The 23,910-nt window shown below is 35.2% G+C and overlaps 3 protein-coding genes across 4 annotated transcripts; 2 read left to right on the top strand and 1 right to left on the bottom strand.

Annotated features, from left to right (window-relative positions):
• Positions 1 to 1,452: 1,452 nt before the first annotated feature.
• On the top strand, positions 1,453 to 16,639 carry cnn1b (calponin 1, basic, smooth muscle, b). Its single transcript, XM_051888108.1, has 7 exons — positions 1,453 to 1,621; positions 7,101 to 7,222; positions 8,706 to 8,772; positions 9,233 to 9,370; positions 9,728 to 9,844; positions 11,148 to 11,294; positions 12,822 to 16,639. Exons 1-7 carry the CDS (start codon positions 1,562 to 1,564, stop codon positions 13,059 to 13,061), a joined length of 891 nt encoding a protein of 296 aa, XP_051744068.1. The 5' UTR covers positions 1,453 to 1,561; the 3' UTR covers positions 13,062 to 16,639.
• A 514-nt stretch (positions 16,640 to 17,153) lies between these two features.
• Positions 17,154 to 19,660, bottom strand: elof1 (elongation factor 1). Its single transcript, XM_051888117.1, has 4 exons — positions 19,494 to 19,660; positions 18,847 to 18,973; positions 17,657 to 17,727; positions 17,154 to 17,556 (listed from the first exon to the last, which is right to left on the bottom strand). The coding sequence occupies exons 2-4, from the start codon at positions 18,960 to 18,962 to the stop codon at positions 17,492 to 17,494; spliced, it is 252 nt and encodes an 83-aa protein (XP_051744077.1). The 5' UTR covers positions 18,963 to 18,973; positions 19,494 to 19,660; the 3' UTR covers positions 17,154 to 17,491.
• A 515-nt stretch (positions 19,661 to 20,175) lies between these two features.
• Positions 20,176 to 23,869, top strand: tmem205 (transmembrane protein 205). 2 transcript variants are annotated; one of them, XM_051888115.1, is made up of 4 exons: positions 20,176 to 20,428; positions 20,811 to 20,919; positions 21,019 to 21,182; positions 21,264 to 23,869. In XM_051888115.1, the coding sequence occupies exons 2-4, from the start codon at positions 20,820 to 20,822 to the stop codon at positions 21,564 to 21,566; spliced, it is 567 nt and encodes a 188-aa protein (XP_051744075.1). In that variant the 5' UTR covers positions 20,176 to 20,428; positions 20,811 to 20,819; the 3' UTR covers positions 21,567 to 23,869. The 2 variants fall into 2 exon arrangements, with proteins under 2 accessions (XP_051744075.1, XP_051744076.1); XM_051888116.1 differs by lacking the exon at positions 20,176 to 20,428 and adding an exon at positions 20,460 to 20,591.
• The last annotated feature ends 41 nt before the right edge of the window (positions 23,870 to 23,910 follow it).

Below are 23,910 nucleotides of genomic sequence, written 5' to 3'. Positions count from 1 at the left end.
CAAAACATCATTTCATGACATCATGTTGTCTTTGTCCGTTTCATTCCTGTGTTGGATCTCATAGCGCCATTATGACATCATAGTCCTGCTGAACATTGTGCTCTGCTGTGGATAATCGGGAGGTTTTTACCAGCTTATGCTCTCTGACTAGACGACACACTCCTGGCCCCACATTCCTATGGCTTGTCATCTGTAGCAGAATAACGTAGTGTGGTGAAAAAGGAAAATCAGCTCATCGGCATCAACGCATAACACACAGACACTAAAAAGTCATTGAATTCACACCAGTGGGTCACAATGTACATTAATAAAAAATGAACACTTATTACTAATAGACCAGAATAACATTATATTATTATAATGTTGTCATCAGCAATTAAGAGAAAACTTCAGTAGAACGGAGAACCAAAAACAAATCGAAACAAAAAGTGGAAATAACAATAAACCTATATTATATTATTAATTTATATATATATATATATATATATATATATATATATATATACACACACAAAGTAATTTATTTGCATTAAATTATTGTAATGCTTTTTTGAATGAATCGCATGCGTTAACACATTAACATTGAGAGCCCTATTTTGTACATTCAATGAAATAAAAAATACAATTTATATATATATATATATATATATATATATATACACACAGTCAAATCAAAATTGTGAACATTTCATTCATTAATACAGTATTATTATCATAATATTGTAGTAAAATATGACAAGATCTCAGAGATAAACTGTCAGAAAAAAAATAATCTTAAATATGTCAGATAACACTTAAGCAAAACATGGTCAGGTCAAAGTGTCTGAATAATTTTTGGTCCCAAATTTTTATCAATTTTACTGGTAGTCCACTGTATGAATAATTTTTGGGTATAATATGTCACAGTTTACTTTATTTTGTTATCCTCACTTATGTAAATGAGCTATAGTGTCCTGCACCCACTAGTAAAAATATATCAAAAATGTCTGAATCATTTTTGGTTTGACTATAAATTAGGATATATATATTTACATACATTACAGGATATTATTAAAGACAATACAAAAAGGTGGAAAGGTTCATGACTTTCAGGGGGGAAAAGAGACAGGAATGCAAGAATACTATTAATTCATGTTAATATATTTTTTTTATGTATGATTTTAAGGGCATTTTTGTTTCGATAGACATATTTGGTACTGTGTTGGGTCAGCACTTGATGTCCAGTGTAAAATCTAAAGCAAAACCCGCTGAGAAGCACTGAACTAGACAAATCAGAAGCATCTCTAATTCACTTCAAAGTGGAAAAAGTGACATCGGACGCGTTTAATGCCTTGACGGTGACATCATTTTTACAGAGCGGCGTGACGCCGCGATTGGACGTCGGCCCCGGCCAATCAGCGCTCGCTGCGCGCACGCACAGATGGGAAGAGTTTAAAAAAGATTGTGGAAAAGAAGATGTGGCCCAAACTTTCCCACATGATCGGACAGTTGGACTGGAGATTCCAGATCTAACGCTATACCGCCATCCTCTCGCCGAATCTGTTGAGAAAAAAAAAGCACAATGTCAACTCAATTCAAGAGCGGACCTGCGTTCGGACTGTCTGCGGAGGTCAAGAGTAAGGTAGGCATCTGTTTTGATTGACGGCTGTCAAAGATGCGCAGGGGCACGTGCGCTACTGAAGTCAGAAAGTTTACTGAATCATTTATTCTATATGGGGAATTTTAGGCGTTTTCAAATAGCCACAGATGTCAACAACAGGGTGTGAATTAGGGGTGGGTTAAGGGGATTTAACACAACTAATTAAAGTCTGAACTGCCCTAAAGTCAAAACAAAAGGTTATGAGGAGGGGGTATTAAAAATACACATTATTTTTAAACAAAAAGGGCTATATATCTTTCCAAAAAACATTTCAGTAACCAAAAACTTTAGGCTTCAAGTTAGTAAGTGCGCTAAATAGACCCTCGCGAGAGATAACAACACTTTCCGTTTGGATTATTAGCGGACGGTAGCTACGTCGACAAAACATACATGTTATTTATTTATAATTTATTTTAGGTTTACATTGCACAGATATGAAGTAAAGAAATGTTGTTTGGTTTTAAACGCCTTAAATTGATCAACGTTAAGCTGACTGTGGTAGAGACTCAATTGCTAGCTTACAATTAACTTAGCACAATGATCCTCAAGTACTTTATAATATTTTAAAACTCAACATGGTCAAGTGTTAAATCATATACATTTTGCCAATAATGTGCAATAAACAAGTGTGAAATGTGGTGACATCCAAAACAAAGCTAATTCCCTGATGGATAACCATAAATTCACCTCAACTAGCTAAACTTTACAGAACTATCAAAACATGGAAATATTATGTCCTTGTTGACATCTAGCACTCATTATGAAATGTCATGGGTGCAGGTGCAAACTGCGGTTTAGTTGGGGCTGATATTGAAAAGTTACATCTATACAGCGACAAAAACCATAAGTGATTTCAATCTTATTTGATAGTTTTGCTTGTGATGTCATTCCTTAGTCATAGTTTTTGGCCTTGATCATATCATGTTAGCGTTTGTGTTTGTCTAATGTTCCTTACACTCTTAAAAATAAAGGTCCTTTATTGGTTCCATGAAGAACCTTTAATATCTGTGGAATCCTTTTAATGCACAAAATGTTCCTTATAGTGGAAAAAAGGTTATTTAGATTATTAAAACGTTCTTCACACTAAGAAAAAAAAATGGTTCTTTTAAGAACTGATGACTGAAAAGTTATTTGGGGAATCCAAAATTGTTCTATTTCATCACTATGAAAACCCTCTTTGGGAACTTTTAAGGGTTTATGACATCAGAAGGGACATTTAATTGATCCCTCTGTCAAACTTCTGCCACATTTATTCCCATCACAGTCTCAGTGGTCCAGAAAATCCTGGAACATAAATGCTTTCTGGCTCTAGCTGTCATTGGTATCTCATTACACTTCCCGAGCAGCACCAGAACAGAAGTCATAACAGCACCACATATCTGCATTCTCTGGTATAACACAAGTCATGCTGCACAATTTCAGGTGTCAAACTATGGATTTCGCATTTCATTGGTATTATCTCAGATGTGTTTTCCCGAGCACTAGGTATGTGGCTTTCGGTCCCCATATAAGGAAGGGTTGTGTTCACTCACAATATCTGAGGAGAGGAGCATGATGTAAACAGTTTAGAGTAAGGAGGAGCATTGTTGGACATCAACTCTGTGAGCCTCAACTAACCATTAGTCATTTCAGAAAGTTCGGATACAGGCCTGCTCTTTATAGAAATGTCAGAAAATTACATTACACAATTCATTTTTCAATATTTGTCTCTTTGGCTGTCATTATGCACTGATGAAAGACCTCATATGGTTCCGTAAACAGTTCTTAAAACAACCATTTTGTCTTAGTGTGAAGAGCATTTTAATCATCTAAAGAAGCTTTTTCCACTATCACTCTTGAAAATAAAGGTTCTTTATTGGCATTATATATATATATATATATACACACAGTACTGGGTAGATTACTTACAAATTGTAGTCAGTTACTGATTCCAAATTACATGACAAAAATTGTATTTAGTAGTGTAATCTTGATTACTCATTTTAGGTAATGTATTCTATGTATTCTGACTACCTTTTGATTACTTTTTAGATTACTTTTGACCTAGCTATGAATGTATATTTATGTATGTATATTGTGATTCGGCCATAGGTATTCACACCGTGCTGATATACAGCCATATCGCACGCTATGAGTGTGATATTGCGTTTATACAACAGTTCAAAGGCACGAGTGTGTAAATAAATAAGAAACAACAACGGAGTGTCTTTAAAAACCTTCTTTTGTGAGGAACTACTTCCTTCCGCCACGGATTCAAATCTCAAGTTGACAGTTTAACAGTTGAGCCCAAGAACCATTACTAATTCTAAAACGTCACTTTAGATCTAGTAACGAAGGAACGTTGAGTCGCTTCATTGATGCTTATTGTATTATGTAGAGTATGGTAGCCTGTTATGAGAGAGAGATCGACTAAAAGAGTGCATTACCTGCATCTGATATAGCATTCATTCTTCAGGTCGATGTCCATAATATATCCATTATAAAGAAATCCGTTTGAATGTCCGCAGAGGAAAGTGACATCTTTGACTTTGTCCTTTTAAAAGTTCCCACAGCGCTAAAACAACTTCCTCGTTCTGACTCACTCATAAAGAGAGTCTTTGCCGCCATCTAAGGTCGTAATAATAACTTTCGCCGATACTATTGACGGACCCTTCCTCAATACCAAATACTGCACATTATTTATATAAAATAATATTTATTGAACAACAATATTTAAATTAACAACAATAGCCGTTATAAAAGAAAATACAGTCAAACGCACAAAAGTAGCGCTCCAGTACAGGATTTAAGTAAAATATAGCCTAAATATAAAGCTATTAAATTTAATTTTCCCCTTAACCCAAATCGTTTTGCTCTGGAATAAGTAATAGATTAATAAGACCAAAGATTGCCCATTTGATATACCCCAAATGAACTATATTTTGAACCACTATCTACATAAGAGCCAGCGGCAAATACCCGAAGGACTGACCGAGATGAAGCTGTTCTCTGCGGGTACACGAGCACTGAACGGCCGCTGACGGCCTGGAGCTCGCATCTGCGAAAGCGTCAAAACAAAACATTTTTATTTATTTTTTTACTATTTTGATCAAATGACCCCAAACGGTATTGTAAGCGTGTAAATAAAAGTGTAATATTTAAGTGTTTATGTTATATTTTCAGTTTTCATTTGAACTAGCCCTGCAGTGTGTGTGTGACAAATGAATTGAAGACCAAAGATTGCCCGTTTGATATACCCCAAATGAATTATATTTTGAACCACTATCTACATGAGAGCCAGCAGCAAATACCCAAAGGACTGGCCGAGATGAAGCTGTTCTCTGCGGGTACACGAGCGCAGAACGGCCGCTGACGGTCTGGAGCTCACATCTCCGAAAGCGTCAAAACAAACCGTCAAAACATTAAATTTGCTCGACCGCCATGACAATCGCCACAAGCGGAGTGATACAACCGGTGAAACGGTACCAGTGCTGATACTGGGAGAATATCGCACGGCTCTCAGCCAATCAGATTCAAGAACCAGAAAGAACAGTTGTGTGTGTGTGTGTGTGTGTGTGTGTGTGTGTGTGTGTGTGTGTGTGTGTGTGTGTGTGTGTGTGTGTGTGTGTGTGTGTGTGTGTGTTTTATTTTGATTGTTTTTATTTTAAAATGTACTTAAATTAAGTAAAAATTACTTAATAGTTTTTCGTTAAACTCACAAACCCCTGCAGTTCCATCATGAACCCCAGTCTGAGAAACCCTGATGTAAACGTGATGTAATATTTAATGCACTTCATGTTGTTGATAATAAAAAATGGAATTTTGTTTCTCTTTGTATTTTTACATTAATATGGTACAAGATTATCCTATTCAAATCAATGTGATAAACGAGTTAGGTCAAAAGTAATCCAAAAGTAATCCAAAAGTAGTCAGATTATATTACCTTCAATGTGTAATGTAATGGATTACAATTTGGAATCAGTAACTGACTACAATTTGTAAGTACCTAGCACTATCTATCTATCTCTCTATCTATATATATATATAAATATATATATATAAATACTTTTTGCATGAAAAAAAAAATCCAAAAGCCCAGTAATTCCATTTATGTTATAGGTTTTTATGGAAAGCCAATAAAAAAACCTTTATTTTCGAGTGTACTCAAAGTTAGGAATCATATATAATGTAACTGCTAAAAATAAATGTCAATGTACAACATGCAGGTATTTCTAGTATAACCAAGGGTATAAAGGAATGTTATCCAGGCCGCCTGTGACAGAATTCCTGCTGAAAAAAAAAAAAAATACAATCTTGGCCTGGACTCTATAGAGTTAGACTGAGGTCTGCTCCAGATGTCCAGAATGAGAGAAAAACAATAAATCAAGCCCTTAGCAGAATTCCTTGGAAGGTTATGAGTGCTGTCGGTCTCGGCGTCCATTTATCGGATACATTTAGCGTGTGCTAAGTACGTCACTTCACTTGAGCAGACATGCAGGAGCGAGAGGAAGCAATAGAGATGAAGAAAGAATCAGAATAGAGGGATGATCGGATGAGACTGTGACAGAGAGCGATGGCCAACAATAACACTGATTTAAAGTTACAGCGTTTGTTTGGCTTCCACACCAGCACACCAAACTTGGGAGAAACAGCTCTCTCAGATCTCTCGCTCTCTCTCGTTCTTCCTTTATTAGAAATACTTCAGAAGTGAAAGACTAAGATCTGTTGCGTAGCTGTTGAGAGTAAATATTTTGCAAATGCTGCAATATAATGAAGGAGACGATCCAAGTTTTCCATGTCCCCAGCATTCCCAACCTTTCTTTTATATTCCACTTCTTTTGTTTTCCTTTACAGCTCACTTGGCTTCAGACAAAATGTTTTAGGTTAAGAAGTCCATCTGTCTGATGAACTGAGATATTATATACAAGTTATAGAGTTTATTTAAAAGTGAACATGCTTGAAAATTGTCATGTACATTTTTATCAAGAAAATGTTTTGGATTAAGACCAAATATGCATATGATTTTAATTTAAAATGTATGCTGTACACTACTGTCGGTTACTACTAATGTTTGGTTTTTCAGCATTGAGAATAGTAAGAAATTTTACTTGAAGGATCATGTGACACTAAAGACTGGAGTAATGATGCTGAAAATTCAGCTTTGATCACAGGAATAAATTACACTTTAACATATATTCAAATATAAAACAGTTATTTGAAATCATAATAATATTTCACAGTTTTACTGTTTTTACTATTTTGATCAAATAAATGACCCCAAACGGTAGTGTAAGCGTGTAAATAAAAGTGTAATATTTAAGTGTTTATTTTATATTTTCAGTTTTCATTTGAACTAGCCCTGCAGTGTGTGTGACAAATGAATTGAAATCTGCATGTGTAATGATTGTTAAAGAATTGCTGTAGAGTATATAAATACTGTAAACTAGATGTGTGTAGTGATGCTTTGACCTTTGACCTCCAGCTGGCCCACAAGTATGACCCACAAAAAGAGGAGGAGCTGAGAATGTGGATCAGTGAGGTCACAGGCCGCAAACTTCCCGAGAACTTCATGGAGGGACTGAAAGATGGAGTTGTCCTCTGCGAGTGAGTGATTCCCTGATTCTGTCTGAAGATCTTAAAGGGATAGTTCACCCAAAAAATGAAAATTGTGTCATCATTTACTCACCCTCATGTTGTTCAAACCCTGTATGAGTTTCTATTGTTGAACACAAAAGAAGATATTTTAAAGAATGTTGATAATAAAACAGTTGACCGTAGCCTTTGACTTTCATGGTAGGAAAAAATACTATGGAAGTCAAGGGCTACCATCAACATTCTTCAAAATATCTTCTTTTGTGTTCAACAGAAGAAAGAAACTCATGCAAGTTTGGAATAACTTGAGGGTGAGTAAATGATGACAGAATTTTCATTTTTTGGGTGAACTATCCCTTTAAAGGATTGGTTCACTTCAGAATTAAAATTTCCTGGTAATTTACTCACCCTCACACTTTAAAAAATTATTTTTATGATTTGTTATCACAACATTTTTTCTTTCGTCAAATCAACTTCAATAATTAATGTGGTTCAGATAACATATTTTGAGTTTCTGTTGATTAAACCAGCAATTCTTTTTTACAGTGCATGTCATCCAAGATGTTCATGTCTTTCTTTCTTCAGTTGAAAGGAAATTAAGGTTTTTGAGGAAAACATTCCAGGATTTTTCTCCATATAGTGGACTTCACTGGGGTTGAAGGTCCAAATTTCAGTTTCAATGCAGCTTCAAAGGGCTCTACACAATCCCATCTGAGGAATTAGGGTCTTATCTAGTGAAACGATCAGTCATTTTCTAAAAAAAATAAAATTATAGACTTTTTAACCACAAATGCTTTTCTTGCACTGCTCTGCAATGCGCCACGCATTACGTAATCATGTTGGAAAGGTCACGTGTGATGTAGGCAGAAGTACCGATTCAGTGTCAAAGACTAAGTCAAACGGTCTTTACAAAAAAAGGTAAAACAAAGATGTTGGACGATTTTGAAGTTGGAGGAGAAAATTAGTTTTTTCACCCTACATTTCCGCCTACGTTACATGTGACCTTTCCAACGTGATTTCGTAATGCATGGCACATCGTAGAGCAGTGCAAGATGTGCATTTGTGGTTAAAAAGTCTATAATTTTATTTTTTTTTAGAAAATGACAGATTGTTTCACTTATTCCTCGGCTGAGATCATGTAGAGCCCTTTGAAGCTGCACTGAAACTGCAATTTGTAAATATTCATAAACATCTTGGATGACGTTGGGGTGAGTAAGTTATCAGGAAATTTTAATTCTGAAGTGAACTAATCCTTTAAGATATTGTTTGACAGCTATGAAGTTCAAAGGCCTGATATAACAGATTATTCCAAGGATGTTATCATTCCTAAATAAAATAAAAGTGATGAACTACCTACTACCTACCAACTAAGGGGAAAAGGCAAATTTTAAAAATAATAATAATAACATAGGCAGTTCCTTTATACATAAATACATTTCAGTTTTTAATCAGTCATTTTTTTTCTCTCTTCTTCATGCTTATTATTTATGAACAGGCTTATCAACATCCTTCAGCCCGGTTCTGTAAGAAAGATCAACAACTCTCCTCAAAACTGGCATCAGGTGAGCAAGAATATCACTTTTTCTCAAGCATATCTGGCTGTTCCAGTTCAGGTCTGATCTGCACATGAAATCCAAGGAAATGCTTCCAAATGTTCCTCTCTTCAGTATTTATACTCAGGTTTAACAATCCTTTTAAAAGAACTTCACAGTCATATGTAGAGCCTGACAGATCAAAACACTTTGGAGACTTTAATGTGGGACGGATACAGAAATCAGTAACATGTTTCAGGTATTAATTTGGTTTATTCCAAATGAAACATGCTATTTATACAGTTACAATATGTTCTTGGAAGTTCTGTGCAACATAGAATGTTTGTGTCATTCATAAAATCTAATAATCTTCCATTCCAAATATAATCAGGGTTTCTTGTTACTTTGGAATCAGTTGTGCATACTTTCAGATTTTGGACAAATCACAGAGAATGTCACTTTCTTCCTGGTTTGGCCTTGTTTGTTGCAGCTGGAAAATATTGGTAATTTTGTCCGAGCCATTCAAGAGTATGGACTGAAGCCACATGATATATTTGAGGCCAACGACCTGTTTGAGAATGTCAACCACACGCAGGTCCAGAGCACACTTATTACACTGGCTGGCATGGTGAGTCACACATGTTAATACAGAACTGATAAAGACTAACTCAAGACTGAACATCTGGCTTCTGGTATATTCTCACTTTTTATCTACATTTCAGAACTTGGGATATGGAAGTATTTAACTGTTAGCAAAGTGATTAACATCAAAACATGTGGTATTTGAGTTAGATGAACAGTTTATTTTCTTCCTGCAAACCAAAAATCATGCAAACACCAAAAAAGGAATCTCTCTCTTGTGTGTTCAAATTATAAGAAGTTGTTTGTGCATGATAGTTTATATAACCTCATATACTTTCACTTTCTAAATGTAAAATTTCGTTAGTATTTACTTTCATTTATTTATCATTATTTTGAAATGCAGGCGAAATCTAAAGGCTTCCATTGTAAATATGACATGGGAGTGAAATACGCAGAGAAACAGCAGCGCAGATTTGCTCCTGAGAAACTAAAGGAGGGACGAAACATTATTGGTCTGCAGGTCAGTGGATGTTCATCAGGAATTATCTTTTTCTCTCTATATTAAAAGAAACTTAGGCTTTAATTAAAGCCTTAAGCATTGAAAAAATATTTTATAATGCCTGTTACTGAGGTTTTTTCAAAATAAATTCAGTGGTAGACATTATATATCATTATATAAATATTTAAATAATATTTATATTATGTTTTTAATTATACAGTACCATTCAAATATTTGGAATCAAGAAGATTTTTTTTTTAAAGAAATTAATACAAAATTAATTAAAGTAATAAAAATTAACTTTTATTCAGCAAGAAGACAGTAAATTGATCAACAGCGACAGTAAAGACTTGTATTAAGCAGGATGTTGATTATAATATGAAAATGAGTAATGATGCTGAAAATTCAGCTTTGATCACAGGAATAAATTACATTTTAAAAACAGTTATTTTAAATAGTAATAATATTTCACATTATTACTGTTTTTATTTTATTTTTGATTAAATAAATGCAGCCTTATTGGTGAGCAGAAGAGACTTCTTTCAAAAAAAAAAAAAACTTATTGACCGCAAATTTTGAATAGTAGTGTATAAGTTATATAAGACCAGTGTTGGGGAAAGTTACTTTTTGTAATGCATTACAATATTGCATTACTTAGTTACTTGTTATGGAAACTAATGCATTACGTTACTTTTGTGGTAATTTTTTCTCACCTGAGCTGGGCTTGCTTGATCGTTTTTTAATAAAAACAACAAAAAAGTTCTATTTTAGGCAAATGTAAAGACCCTTTACCATCAAAAGTGAAATGCAAAAGCAAATGCAAATTCACACCTGTACAGTAGAGGGCGCAGCTCAAACAAACCTTTCGGCTGTGCTGCCATTCTGGATCGCAGAAGAAAGTTCAACACTCTTACTTCAGGAAAAAAAAAAAGAAACACAAATGTGATGTTTAACTAAAGTCATTTTACAGTTGGATCACCAAAGGTCAGCAGCAAAGACATTGGTTAATAAAGTGAGATTAAATACATAAAGTATATTTGTATTATTTATTGTATTTAATTATTGCAAGTTTGTGTAATATTCAGAGTTTGCATTTCACTGTTTTTATTAATTTTACTGAATCTATTTTTGTGCAAGTGAGTAACAAAACAAAGTAACTTGCATTACTTATTTGAAAAAGTAACTCTTGTAAATTTAAAAGTAATGCTTTACTTTACTCATTACTTTCAAAAGTAATCTGATTACAAGTAACTCGCATTACTTGTAATGCAACACTGACATTCTTTGTCTATATATTTTTCATATTTTTTTCTTGCATTTTCAGATGGGCACCAATAAGTTTGCCAGTCAAAAGGGCATGACATCTTACGGCACACGGCGTCACCTCTACGACCCTAAGACGGGTATGGAAAATCCTCTGGACCAATCAACAATCAGCCTGCAGATGGGCACCAACAAAGGAGCCAGTCAGGTAATTAAAAGTTTTTTCACAGTTTTATAAACATGCACTCCTTTTTAGGGGTTCAAGCATGTAGTGCTGAAACCCTATTGTAAATATTAAAATTTTTTAAGGATCAGCATTTCTCCCCTAAAAGTGATCAGTCAGTAAGTCGTAGAGACTTGAAATGTTGAGGGCTGGTAGTACTCACACCTTCTACAGCGTCAGCGAGGCTTGCCCCAATCGACCTGACGGGGGCGCTAAAGTGGTGAAAAGTACGAAGTGGCTCATAACTCCTGAACCGTTAGGCCTCGGCTCAAGTGGAGTAGAAGAAATTTTTGGGTATTTTGAATTTTTTTGAAAAACCTTCTTTTGCAAACTAGTCCTAGGTTTTTGGCTAAACCAGTGCAGCGAGATTCTCCGGAGTCTAATTGTCAATAATTATCAAAAAAAAGTTGAAATTTTGATTCATGGTCCCTAAGGGCCGCCAAAATGTTCGAAGTGGGTGGAGCCACTTTTACTAAAATATAATTTGTGAACGGAATGAGATATTTTCACCAAACTCAGCACACCTATGTAAGAGTTCATTCTGTGGTCACGTGAAAAAGGACATGGTGATTGGCCACTTGGTGGCACTATAACAGCAAAAAAAAACTTGAAAATGGCTATAACTACTTCACCGTTAGTCCGACTGACTTGAAAATTGGCATGTAGTGTCTTTTTCCAAGGTGCCATGATAGTCTATGAGGACATTGGCGTATTTAAAAAAACACGGCCACCATCGGCCAATGAAATTTGAAGACCTATTAGACAAGGTTAACGAAGGCCGATCGGAATAAAACTCGGTGGGCATGTTCAACTCATGGTCCTAGAGGCCTGTAAGAATTTTGAAAGAAATCGGCCATTAGGTGGCACTAATGAGTCTTATGCCTTTGTAATCACATGGTGTTTCACACTTACATGCAATATTTATATCATATGTTAGATTTCCTCATACAAAACAAATTTGCCTCAAGAATCACTGCTGTCAATCAAATCGTTCATTAAATATTCGCAATTATGTAAAAAAAACTACTTTTGCGAACTAGTCCTAGGATTTTCACTCAATCTGAATGAATCCAATGCAGTACAATTCTCTGGACTCACTAGGTCAATCATTATGAAAAAAAAGTTGAACTTTGCCCTTAGGGTAGCTATAATAGGGTAATTTTTAAAAGGGGCGTGGCCAAGCGCTCACAAAAGCCTATAGCTGCTAAACGAAAACTTCACGAAAATATGTGAGCACATGCGAGCATGCAAACTTTTATGGAGATAGGACTATAGGTGGCGCTATAACTGTTAAAAAGCTTTAAAACCCATATATTTCCAACAGTAAATTGCCTGTATTGTCTGTAAAACATAATATTTTTTTGCACAAGTGCTTAAAGGCCTTAAACAGCGCTTGAACCCCAATAATTGCTGCTCACAGCTATATTTACAATTATAATTTCCTAGTACTATTCATAAATTGCCCACAGACCCAAGATGTTGCTCAGTTCTTTTCCTTTTCTTCTTCTGCAGGCTGGCATGACGGCCCCGGGCACCAAACGCCAGATCTTCGATAAGAAGCTGGACATGGAGATGTGCGACACCTCTACCGTCTCACTGCAGATGGGCACCAACAAGGTGGCGTCCCAGACCGGCATGACAGTGTACGGTCTGCCGCGTCAGGTGTACGACAGCAAGTACTGCTCCACCCCGAATGACTACATCAACAACGGCCAGGACTCAGAGATGGACGGATATCAGTATTCCGACTAGGATGAACAGACAGCTGCCAGCACGCTGCTTTTTTAAACATTCACCTGCACTATTTTTGATATTCCAAAATGTCGACCAGTAGGACCAGCTTGACTTCTGACATCACAGCCACCGATCAAAGCTGAGACCTTCAGTGACTGACCGTGCGTAGAAAACAAAATTAGGAGGAATTTCTTCGCTTTTTTTGTTTTTAAAACACAGGCTTTTTCCAGCTTCTCACTTGTCTTTTTTTTTTCAGATTTATTTTATTACTTTTTTTAAGTGTGCCATTCTTCCATCACCTGCATGGCCAAATTTTCTTTATATATTTGAAAAAAATAATGCAGATTATAAATATGGAGATATTATTTATGATGCCTCAGAGTTACATATGCGCTACCAGTCAAAAGATTGGAATCATTAAGATTTCTGTATGGTTCTGAAAGAAGTCTCTTCTGCTCCCCAAGGCTGCATATATTTGATGAAAAATACAGTAAAAACAGTAATATTGTGAAATATTATTACAGTTTTCTTTTTTAAAATGTAATTTATATCCTGTGATCAAAGCTGAATTTTCAGCATCATTACTCCAGTCTTCAGTGTCACATGATCCTTCAGAAATCATTATAATACGATGATTATGCTGATCTTATTTCACAATATTACTGTGTTTGATGTATTTTTGAGCACAATATTTTAAAATGTTTCATGATGCTCTTTTGATTGGATAGAGGAAGAGGAAATCCTCCAAAGATGCCATACTACTGCTTAATCAGATCAGTTTCCTAAAGAAACAGAATAGAATAGAATAGAATAAATAGAGCTTTATTGTTGAAAAACCCACACAAACTACTGCATCTTCTGCAAATAATGTCATTTAAATAATGCTTATTTAGCATAGTTGTTTGAAAAGGTGCAAACTGAACATTTTCATATTTTTAGTGAATTTATCTTTACTTCATAAGGCGATTTAAACAAGTAGGACAGGTTCTGGAACAGCATCCCAATTTAACAACCACAGGAAAGACAAAAAATGCTGGGTTGTTTCAACCCATGGGTCCATATTTGACCCAAACATGGGTTTGAAACAACCCAGCATTTTTAGAGTTAACCCAAACCAATAGTTACCCTTTAAATCGGAGGTTGGTAATACCATACCCTGCTCCAACAGACCTGCCTGTAGTTTTCAAGTAATTCTGAATGTGTTAATTTGCTGGTAATGGAATTGCAGGAGCATGGCTCTTCAGGAGTTTCAAAGCCTTGCCCTAAACCAGGGGTGTCCAGTCCACTGTCCTGCAGAGTTCAGCTCCAACCCCAATTAAACACACCTGAACCAGCTAATCAAGCTCTTACTAGGCATACTAGAAACTTCCAGGCAGGTGTGTTGAGGCAAGTTGGAGCCAAACTCCAACTGGAGAGTGGCCCTCCAGGACCGAGTTTGGACACCCCTGCCCTAAACGCAGATTCATTGACAAGAACGTTATTAAGGGACTAACATGGATGCTGATCCAGGAGCATGTCTTGCTAAGGTAACCACATTAAGCTTCTTGATTCATAGTTATCACTGCTAAGAAAATGAGAAAACCAAAACAGTCAGAGAGGAAACTTGCTTTAATCTTGAAGTACACCTAGCTATTATAATTGGAAATTATCCCCAGTTTCACAGACAAGGCTTAAAGGGATAGTTCACCCAAAAGTGAAAATTATCCTATGATTAACTCACCCTCAAGCCATCCTAGGTGTATACGACATTCTTCTTTCAGACGAACACAATCGGAAAGATATTAAAAAAAACATCTTGGCTCTTCCAAGCTTTATAATGGTAGTGAACGGGGGGCGTGTTTTGAAGCCCCCCCCCAAAAAAATGCATTTATCTGTCATAATAAATATAATCCATATGGCTCCAGAGGGTTAATAAAGGCCTTCTGAAGCGAAGCGATGCATTTTTGTAAGAAAAATATCCATATTTAAAACTTTATAAAGTAAAAAAAACTAGCTTCTGACAGACGGCCGTCTGAAGAGTGACCTCTGACCCGACGCATGACGTAATGACGAACACCGGAGCACAGAACATAGAGCAAAACAAGCCACTGGTCACGAATTAGAAGACTAAAATGAGAATTTTTAAAGAGAAATGTCACAAGATTTCTATATAAAGAGAAGAGGAGCTAAGAGAAGCTAGCATTTATACTTAAAGTTAAAATATGGATAATTTTCTTACAAAAACCCATCGCTTCGCTTCGCTTTGGAAGGACTTTATTAACCCCCTGGAGCTGTGTGGATTATTTTTATGATGGATGGATGCACTTTTTTGGGCTTGAAAATCGCTACCTACCATTATAAAGCTTGGAAGAGCCAGGATATTTTTAAATATATCTCAGATTGTGTTCGTCTAAAGAAAAGTGTCATATACACCAAGGATGGCTTGAGGGTGAGTAAATCTTGGGATAATTTTACTTTTTTGGTGAACTATCCCTTTAAGCCTAGTCCCAAACTAAAATGCATGTTTGAGCTGTTTTAACTGAAAGCAACTTGCGCTAACATATCTTAAAATATCAGTGCCATTGTTTTGTCTCAAGATGTACACCAGCAATGTTTTTTGTCTAAGACACATTTATAAAGGCTACATAAATGTCTTAATTGAACGAAGGTCTAATCCCGGGTTAATCTAAGCCCTGTCTGTGAAACCAGGCCTTCATGTATTAAGTGAATGAAATGAGAAGTACGTGTCTTTCATAGTGCAGAATAGCATTTCACCAAACTAAAGATTGAAAGTAGTTTATCTCTATTATATAATTAAAAATAAGTAATTGTTTAGATGTTTTAATAATTAAGCTAGTATAATGACTGTTTATTGGGAGGATTTGGGGCAAAAAATATTTCTGAACATTTTTTTTTTATTCAGTTCATCCTTTACAAAAGTAAAATGGACAAAGTGAATGGACAAATATAGAACAAACTACTGTTAAAGAGGGCTGTTGAAAAGCAGATTTTGATTTTACCAAAGCATACTGTGAAAAATCATGTGAACCAAATGAACCAGAAATTGCACTTTTAAGAGGAACGACTGTCACTCCCAAAGGCTATATACTCTCATGAGAAATTATTCAATAAACTTGCATATATGTAAGCGTGACTGTTCTTCAGCCTGTCAAACCTGACCAATCATGTGAGAGGAAATATAATTATGCAAAAGTAACTCAGACAAAATTGGTGATTTATGAGATGTTTATGAGACCTTTCTATAGGAAATAACAGGTTCAGTGTGCAGAGTTAATATATTTAGCTTATATGCGACTACAAATTGTTTAGACATGACTATATTTCTCCCTCATGAAATTATTAAACATATTACAGACTTTTAGATTTCATTTATATATCAAGGTATTGTGTGTGTTAAGGAATGTGTCATTGTTTTGCATTGCTGCTGGGAACAGCAGAACACAAGATGATCATAAAACAGTGAATCTTACTTTTGTTTCTCACAGGAAATGATATAGCGTGTCCCTCTTGCATCAATGCTTCAAATGTCTTTATTTATAGGAGGCTTACCAACAAAGACTGAGCAAGTGAAAAACTAATAAATCACTATTTTCAAATTACTTGTCTTTATTTATATGAATACTGGAAAAACACTGACATCTTTGTAACATTACAGACATTTCATTTTAGGGTACATTTAGACGAAAACAACGTACTAAAAATGGAAAAGTTTTTCCTTTGCATTTTTGAAAAGTTTTGTGTACAACATTGTCAAAACGATCTGTTCACATGGATCTGCGAAAAACGACTAAAAATGCTGTATTATTCATGCCAGACCAGCAGGTGGCAATGTCACTTTGTAAAGAAACACTACGCACCTATAGACTGAACACGTGATACACATGACGTAATCGTTTTCTCAAATTTGTGTTTTTGTAGTTTACATGGAGACGATAACCGTATCGTTTTAAAAAACTTGCACTTTGAAGTCTATTTTCAAAAGTTAGCATTTTCAGGCCCAAAAACACCGTTGTTGTGTACATAAACGGACAGAATTCATAAAAAGTTTTCCGTTTTTAGTTGAAAACGGCCCCTTAAATGATTAAAAAAAACAACAGAAACAGACCACAATTTTTCACGAGAGAATATGCAAATCATTTATTGACACTAAACGGTCTTATAAAAACCTAAATTGTAACAACTAAGATTAGAAACAAAAAAAAAAAAAAAGAAAAATGGCTATTTAGAAATGAATGACATCCCTGGCATTTTCTCAGCATTTCTATAAAACTAAACAAAAGGGAAAGGGGGGGGATTTTAAACCATGATCTCAATGATGCCTGAACCTCCATCTGTGGCAATATTAGATCATTTTAAAGCAAAATCATTACTTGGGTTTAAAACAAACAAACAAACAAACAAAAATGCCTAAGTGTATTTGGTCATCGGTGACGTCTGACCTAGCGAAACTACTGATTGGCTGCTTCACAGGCGTCTATCCAATCACTGTACACGTCCACGGGCTCTGAGAGATCTGAGAGGGTGTTTAAGGACAACATACTAACATACATAATGCAGTAAGTACAGTTACTTACTTAAAACACGTCTTTTCAAATAGATTTTGAGAAGGATACAGGTTATTGGTGTCTGGAATTCTTCTAGACACACAGTACACGATATTATCCCAGTATTTCGACTTCTTTCCCTGGAATAAAGAACAATAGTCGTGTGTTAGTGATGGTTTTGATCAATGTTTAAGTCTAAATAAATGCTTAAACGGTTAGTTCACCTAAAAATGAAAATAATATCTTTTATTACTTACCCTCATGCCGTTCCACACCTGTAAGACCTTCGTTAATCTTCGGAACACAAATTAAGATATTTTTGTTATAATCCAATGGCTCAGTGAGGCCTGCATAGCCAGCAATGACATTTCCTCTCTCAAGATCCATTAATGTACTAAAAACATATTTAAATCAGTTCATGTGAGTACAGTGGTTCAATATTAATATTATAAAGTGACTAGAATATTTTTGGTGTGCCAAAAAAACAAAATAATGAGTTATATAGTGATGGCCGATTTCAAAACACTGCTTCCTGAGCGTTATCAATCAGCGTGTCGAATCAGCGGTTTGGAGCGGCAAAGTCACGTGATTTCAGCAGTTTGGCGGTTTGACACGCGATCCGAATCATGATTCGACACACTGATTCATTATGCTCCGAAGCTTCCTGAAGCAGTGTTTTGAAATCGGCCATCACTAAATAAGTCATTATGTTGTTTTTTTGGCGCACCAAAAATATTCTCGTCGCTTTATAATATTAATATTGAACCACTGTACTCACATGAACGGATTTAAATAAGTTTTTAGTACATTAATGGATCTTGAGAGAGGAAATGTCATTGCTGGCGATGCAGGCCTCACTGAGCCATCGGATTTCAACAAAAATATCTTAATTTGTGTTCTAAAGATTAACGAAGGTCTTACGGGTGTGGAACGGCATGAGGTGAGTAATAAATGACATTATTTTCCTTTTTGGCTGAACTAACCCTTTAAGCCCGTTCACACCAATAACAATATCTATATTAGCGTCCACAGCAGCGGACAATATCGTTCTGTTTATTCTAAGCGCGTGCTCGTCTGTCACTTTAAATGCACGAGCTCGTTACAGCAGGAGGGATTCTGATTGGCTCGTTCATCAGCAGGAGAAAATTGTTCCGATTCTAACGACATATTCTTTAACATTGAGAAAGATTTATAGCTCTTTATCGTTATCGTCCTTGGTGTGAACGGACCTTTAAGTAGTAGTAACGTTATATTCTTACATCTTAACGTCACATGATTTCTCGTGGTTACAGAAGGGGCAGGTAAACTGGGTGTCCAGGTTTCCAGTCATCTTTTTCTTAGGAGGGGGTTTTCTTTTGGACTTTCTGCGTCCCATCTTGCCAAAATCTTCATGGGAGGAACAATACATGTTGACAAGCACAAACAAAATTAGATAAAATATAGTTTTCATATTAATGTTTATAAAACATGAACTGTAACAGGCGCTGCTTGTGTCAAATATTGACAATAAACAGAAGCAACAGTCTCTTGCGGCCATGAGGTTTACGATATAAACACAGATCATGCTAACCTTCATGTAATGACATTCAGCATCTGAAAGTAATGTAAAATTATTCTATATTCTTTATGACAACATATTGAACCACGCTGACTGTGCGAAACAGGTCTTAAAATGTGTAATTTTAGCTGGTATGTTTCTAATCTTTCTTTTGTTACTCAGATTTTAAAGTTTTATGATATTTAGAAGTGCTCGAAGATCTTAAAGCAAGGCAACATACACAGAAAAACAAAAAGTAAAATGCCAATACAATGAAAACCCGCGCTAAACCATATGGTCAAAACTCTCACGATATACACGAGCATTTAAATAAGACATTATGCCTTCGGTGAAAAACAAATCTCTTACCAAACTGCGATTAACGTGAAACGACTTTGGGAGGAAAAACAACACACTTCTCCACTGGCTGCCTGCTTGGGATAAACAGAGGATTTACTTCCGCTCGGTCAAATGAATTTAAAAGCGGGTCAGATCTGAGCGCCCTCTACTGTTAAACACTGGAACTACAACACGATTCAAAATTCAGTTTATGCTCTCACCAAATAAATAAATAAATAAATAAAATATACAAACTATAATTGAGTGTTTTAGGAAAATAATAAGACTATTTCATTATCAAAAGCATCTTATTATATAACAAAAGTTGAGTTATATGTTTATTTCATTTTATGTTGTACTGCTTTTATATTAGGCCTATGTTGAGTTTGATGTTAGCAGTACAAAGCCATATTTCTTATAAATGTCGACTGTAAATACATGTTTTCATGTATTTAGTGTTGAAATTAACTATAAAGCTGAAATACAATTACACAAAATATAAATATTAGATGAAAAAAACTAAATAAATAAATAAACAAATAAATAAATAAAACGAAAATTCGAAATGTTGCCTTGGCAACTAAACTAACCTAATGAAGCTGAAAAATAAAGTTATAATGTAAATAAAATAATAATAAAACAAAAGGCACAACAAAATTACTAAAACTGAAAAAACTTAAAGTATGAAAAAAGCTAATTCAAAATATTACAGTATTATAGAGTCAGTGTGGGCGTTAGAACGACAAATAGCTCCTTGCATCATGATTGGATGATATGCGTCCGTACTATTTGAATAATAGAGCATGATTGGATGTTGTCGTCATGAGGGCGGGACTAACAGGGTGGAGGCGTGATATCAAATAACAGCAGCAACAGAAAATTTTGTTTAGAAGACAAGACAAGCTACAGGCTTCTTCGAAATTGATTATCAAAGAAAAACCTGCATAAAGAGACTCAAAAATCTGGTATGTATTTTCTATAAACCGACAAAATTCACACTGAGAAGGAAATTGCTTCAGTGTGTCATGCTTGCGTAAGTAACAGAAATTGCGTGAACGACCATTATCACGGAAGTCTTGAAACGTGCTGTTGTCATTTTTTTATCAACGGGACAGAAAGTAAACTGAGGTAAATTATATTAGTGGATTCAAAAACATAAGCGATCGGTAAGGTTCACAGGCTCTGAATTGCAGTTGTATGTTGTTCCCATTTTATCAACATCAGTCCAGCACAAAACTCCTCTTATCTGTACAGAACATGTTAACACACTTGAATGTATCTGCATGCATACAAGTGCGTATATATATATATGAAATATGCTGATTATATATATTTTATTTTTGTCAGAAGTTAATTATGGCTACTGAGGGAGACCCAACTGACTTTGTGAAAGTGCTTCACCTCCTGGTAATTTCGTTCACCTGGGGAATGCAGGTGTGGGTGTCTTTTATAGCAGGTAAATTAATACACATAAGTGTTATGTTATGTTCATCAATTAATTATGTTATCATAAAACATGCTATAAGGTCCTAATTCCTTTTTTTTTCACCCCCAGGTTTTGTGCTGATCTCCCAGGTGTCCATGCACACGTTCGGGCTTGTGCAAAGCAAATTGTTCCCATTTTATTTCTATTGTCTGCTGGGTGGAAATGCAATCAATCTGGCCGTATATGCCGTGTATCACCCTAGAGAACTGCTGGACTGGCATGAGGGCATACAGGTGACCCATCAAAACTTTATGCATTTGTTTTTTCCCCGCACTATAGTATCATGCCTCTCTCACACTCTCTAATCTTAACAGATGAGTCTGTTCTTTGTGGCCGTGATCATGGCCGGTCTGAACGCGCAGTGGTTCGGTCCGTCTGCCACAGAGAGCATGCTGGTCATGCAGGAGATCGAGAAGGAACATGGTCTGGGAGGTCAGGTGGGAATGAGCTCCAATAAGGAAGGATATGCCAAACTGCGTGAGCAGGACCCCAAATACAAGGAGCACAGATCCAGCTTCTACCGCTACCATGGTCTGTCTAACCTCTGTAACCTCATAGGCTTTTTCTCCACCACCGTCAATCTCATTTACCTGGCTCTGCATTTGGGAACAATATGAGTATGAGAGAGTTCAGACAGACAGATATTTTAGATGAATTACCCCGTGTCTGTTCTCTTTTATTTTGTCAGGCTGTTTTGTATAACAATAATGCTTGTAGTTTTTATACAAAAAGAGTGTTTTTTTTTTTGTTTTTTTTAAGGTTAAAAGAACCAAATTCAGATCAAAAAGTGAACTGAGTGAAAAAGTGCCCAGTTGATTTTGTGTTCACACTGTCTCTAAAAGTGGAGTCAGATCTTTTTAGTCCATTTTATTTGTGACTGTGTTTCAGCCTATTTTTCCATTCACACTAGAATATTATATTAATTATATTATTTCTTATTTTTTATAATAGGTAATGTATAAAAATAAACTGAATAGAAGGAAAATTAGGAAGGAATATTAAAATAATATTCTCCTGCCATAATTTCTTCACTTTGAATGGCCTTTTTTTTTTCTTTTTCTTTTTTTTTTTTTTTTTTTTTTTGTGACAGTATTTTTTTCCATTACAATCAAGTTTCATTTTAAATGCATTAAAAGCACAATATGTAAGATTTTTGGATTAAAATATCCAAAAATCACTAGAACAATGTTATATGTTTTGTTGACTTGTGTACTGAAATTATCCCAAATGTTTCCAAGAATGTTTAAATCCAGAGAAATAAGCAATTTTAACCAGGACGCGGACCATGTCCATGCGTCGCCTATCAATGACATCATACCCGTGTTACCCTCGATTTCCAGTTTTATTTTGTAGAAACCATGGAAACACCAAAGACGCTTTAATTATATTGTGTTTTATTAGACAGGTGAGCAACTGTTTGGATACATTCATCGACAGAAAACTAATCATGTTATATAGCTCAACACACAAATGTGTCTAATATGATAACCCACATACTACTGACCAGAAAGTGGAAGCAGCGACTGCGGCATAATAAAAGCTCCACTGCTCTCGAGACTCGCTCGTCTTTCATTATCAGTCCTGCTCTGCTTCATACTACAGTAACGTTAATCTCGTCCATGATTGACATGATTTCGGTCCGAGTTCTGTCCCGATTATTTTACACCGGCTGTAGTGAAGACAACACCTCCCATGATTCCACACTCAATCTCGGCGTCATCAAGCTACGCCTTTGTTTTGAATAAGCGACCTCAAGTGGGGAAAACTTACATAGTGGGACTAACATTAACAATGAGCAATACTTGTTAATCTTTGTTTACTTTAGTTAACTGTACATTGTTAGCTTATGTCAGATCAGGTCCATTAAATAATATTAACAGATTCAACTTTTGATCTTAATAATGTATTACTAAATGTTGAAATTAACATTTCAGATGAATAATTGTATTTTTCACTGTTAGTTCATGTTAACAAATGAAATCTTATTGTAGAGTGTTATCAAAAATCTATATATAAAGGTATAATTCTTGTGAACCGCTTTCAGACAAAGTATAAAACGCTAATTTTTAAGGTTTTTATTATATAAACGTGCCTAGCCATATTAAATTATATTATTATGGATGTTCACAGTATTTCTCCCTACTTTAAAATGTTTCAAAGTGGGTAATTACACTGAATCTTTTGTTTATAATAAACAGACAATCTATTTAAACATACATTAGTGATAATATAGCTGTTTATGATTGCTTATAGAATGTGTTTTAGTTTGTTGGTAAAGTATGTACTATAAATTTCATCTGTTTTTGCCTTTGTGCTTCACAATGTGAACAACGCTTGTATTTTCCCACTAGAGGGCTGTTTGTGGAAAAATGTATGGGAATAAGAGGACCAACCTTAGGTTTGACGATCATAAAATGCTGTTTATATTTTTGCTATTTTTGAATGACACTAAACTAGCTATTAAACTCTATGGAAAAATGAAATCGTGAATGTAGAGTCAATGAACCTTTGATCATCTTTGTAAACGTATTGTTTGAACAGCAAAGTTAAACTTCCTGTTTTCACTGTGGACATGGAATAGAGTGATGTTGAAGTTTCAATGCAAATGTCATTTTGTGTATTTTTCGGCATATTGAAGCTGCTGTGAAGATGTGTTGATTCTTTTAGTCTTTAGTTTTTATAGAGTTTATTAATATTTTCCCTTTTCATTTAAACATTTGTGTTTGTGTCCATTGGGAATGACCAGGAATTGTTTTTTTTTTTTTTTTTTAGAAACCAAACTGACAGAATTTGTTTTATTATATGGATTGACCTTGAACAAACATCTGTTAAAGAAATACCAAAACAACTATACTGTACATGTTTAGCCCAAGCTGAGTTTAAAAAACATATAATAAATACAATTTAAGCAGTCTGAAAGAGTTATTACAGACATCTTGTGTTTTTATTTGCATTTACTGC

This window comes from Ctenopharyngodon idella, chromosome 3 (genome assembly GCF_019924925.1).
Source record: "Ctenopharyngodon idella isolate HZGC_01 chromosome 3, HZGC01, whole genome shotgun sequence".
Classification (NCBI taxonomy): domain Eukaryota; kingdom Metazoa; phylum Chordata; class Actinopteri; order Cypriniformes; family Xenocyprididae; genus Ctenopharyngodon; species Ctenopharyngodon idella.
Note: the sequence above shows the minus strand (reverse complement) of the source record. Positions and strands in the feature narration are given on the sequence as shown.

What these genes read in the sequence shown, in the direction of transcription:
- elof1 (XM_051888117.1), bottom strand. Translation starts at nt 18,962, where the DNA reads ATGGGACGCAGAAAGTCCAAAAGAAAACCCCCTCCTAAGAAAAAGATG. An exon ending in AAATCATGTGACGTTAAGAT is followed by an intron (nt 17,728 to 18,846) that starts GTAAGAATATAA and finishes TCTTTATTCCAG; the next exon opens with GGAAAGAAGTCGAAATACTG. An exon ending in ATTCCAGACACCAATAACCT is followed by an intron (nt 17,557 to 17,656) that starts GTATCCTTCTCA and finishes ACACCCTCTCAG; the next exon opens with ATCTCTCAGAGCCCGTGGAC.
- cnn1b (XM_051888108.1), top strand. Translation starts at nt 1,562, where the DNA reads ATGTCAACTCAATTCAAGAGCGGACCTGCGTTCGGACTGTCTGCGGAG. An exon ending in GATGGAGTTGTCCTCTGCGA is followed by an intron (nt 7,223 to 8,705) that starts GTGAGTGATTCC and finishes ATTTATGAACAG; the next exon opens with GCTTATCAACATCCTTCAGC. An exon ending in CTCCTCAAAACTGGCATCAG is followed by an intron (nt 8,773 to 9,232) that starts GTGAGCAAGAAT and finishes TGTTTGTTGCAG; the next exon opens with CTGGAAAATATTGGTAATTT.
- tmem205 (XM_051888115.1), top strand. Translation starts at nt 20,820, where the DNA reads ATGGCTACTGAGGGAGACCCAACTGACTTTGTGAAAGTGCTTCACCTC. An exon ending in GTGGGTGTCTTTTATAGCAG is followed by an intron (nt 20,920 to 21,018) that starts GTAAATTAATAC and finishes TTTCACCCCCAG; the next exon opens with GTTTTGTGCTGATCTCCCAG. An exon ending in ACTGGCATGAGGGCATACAG is followed by an intron (nt 21,183 to 21,263) that starts GTGACCCATCAA and finishes TAATCTTAACAG; the next exon opens with ATGAGTCTGTTCTTTGTGGC.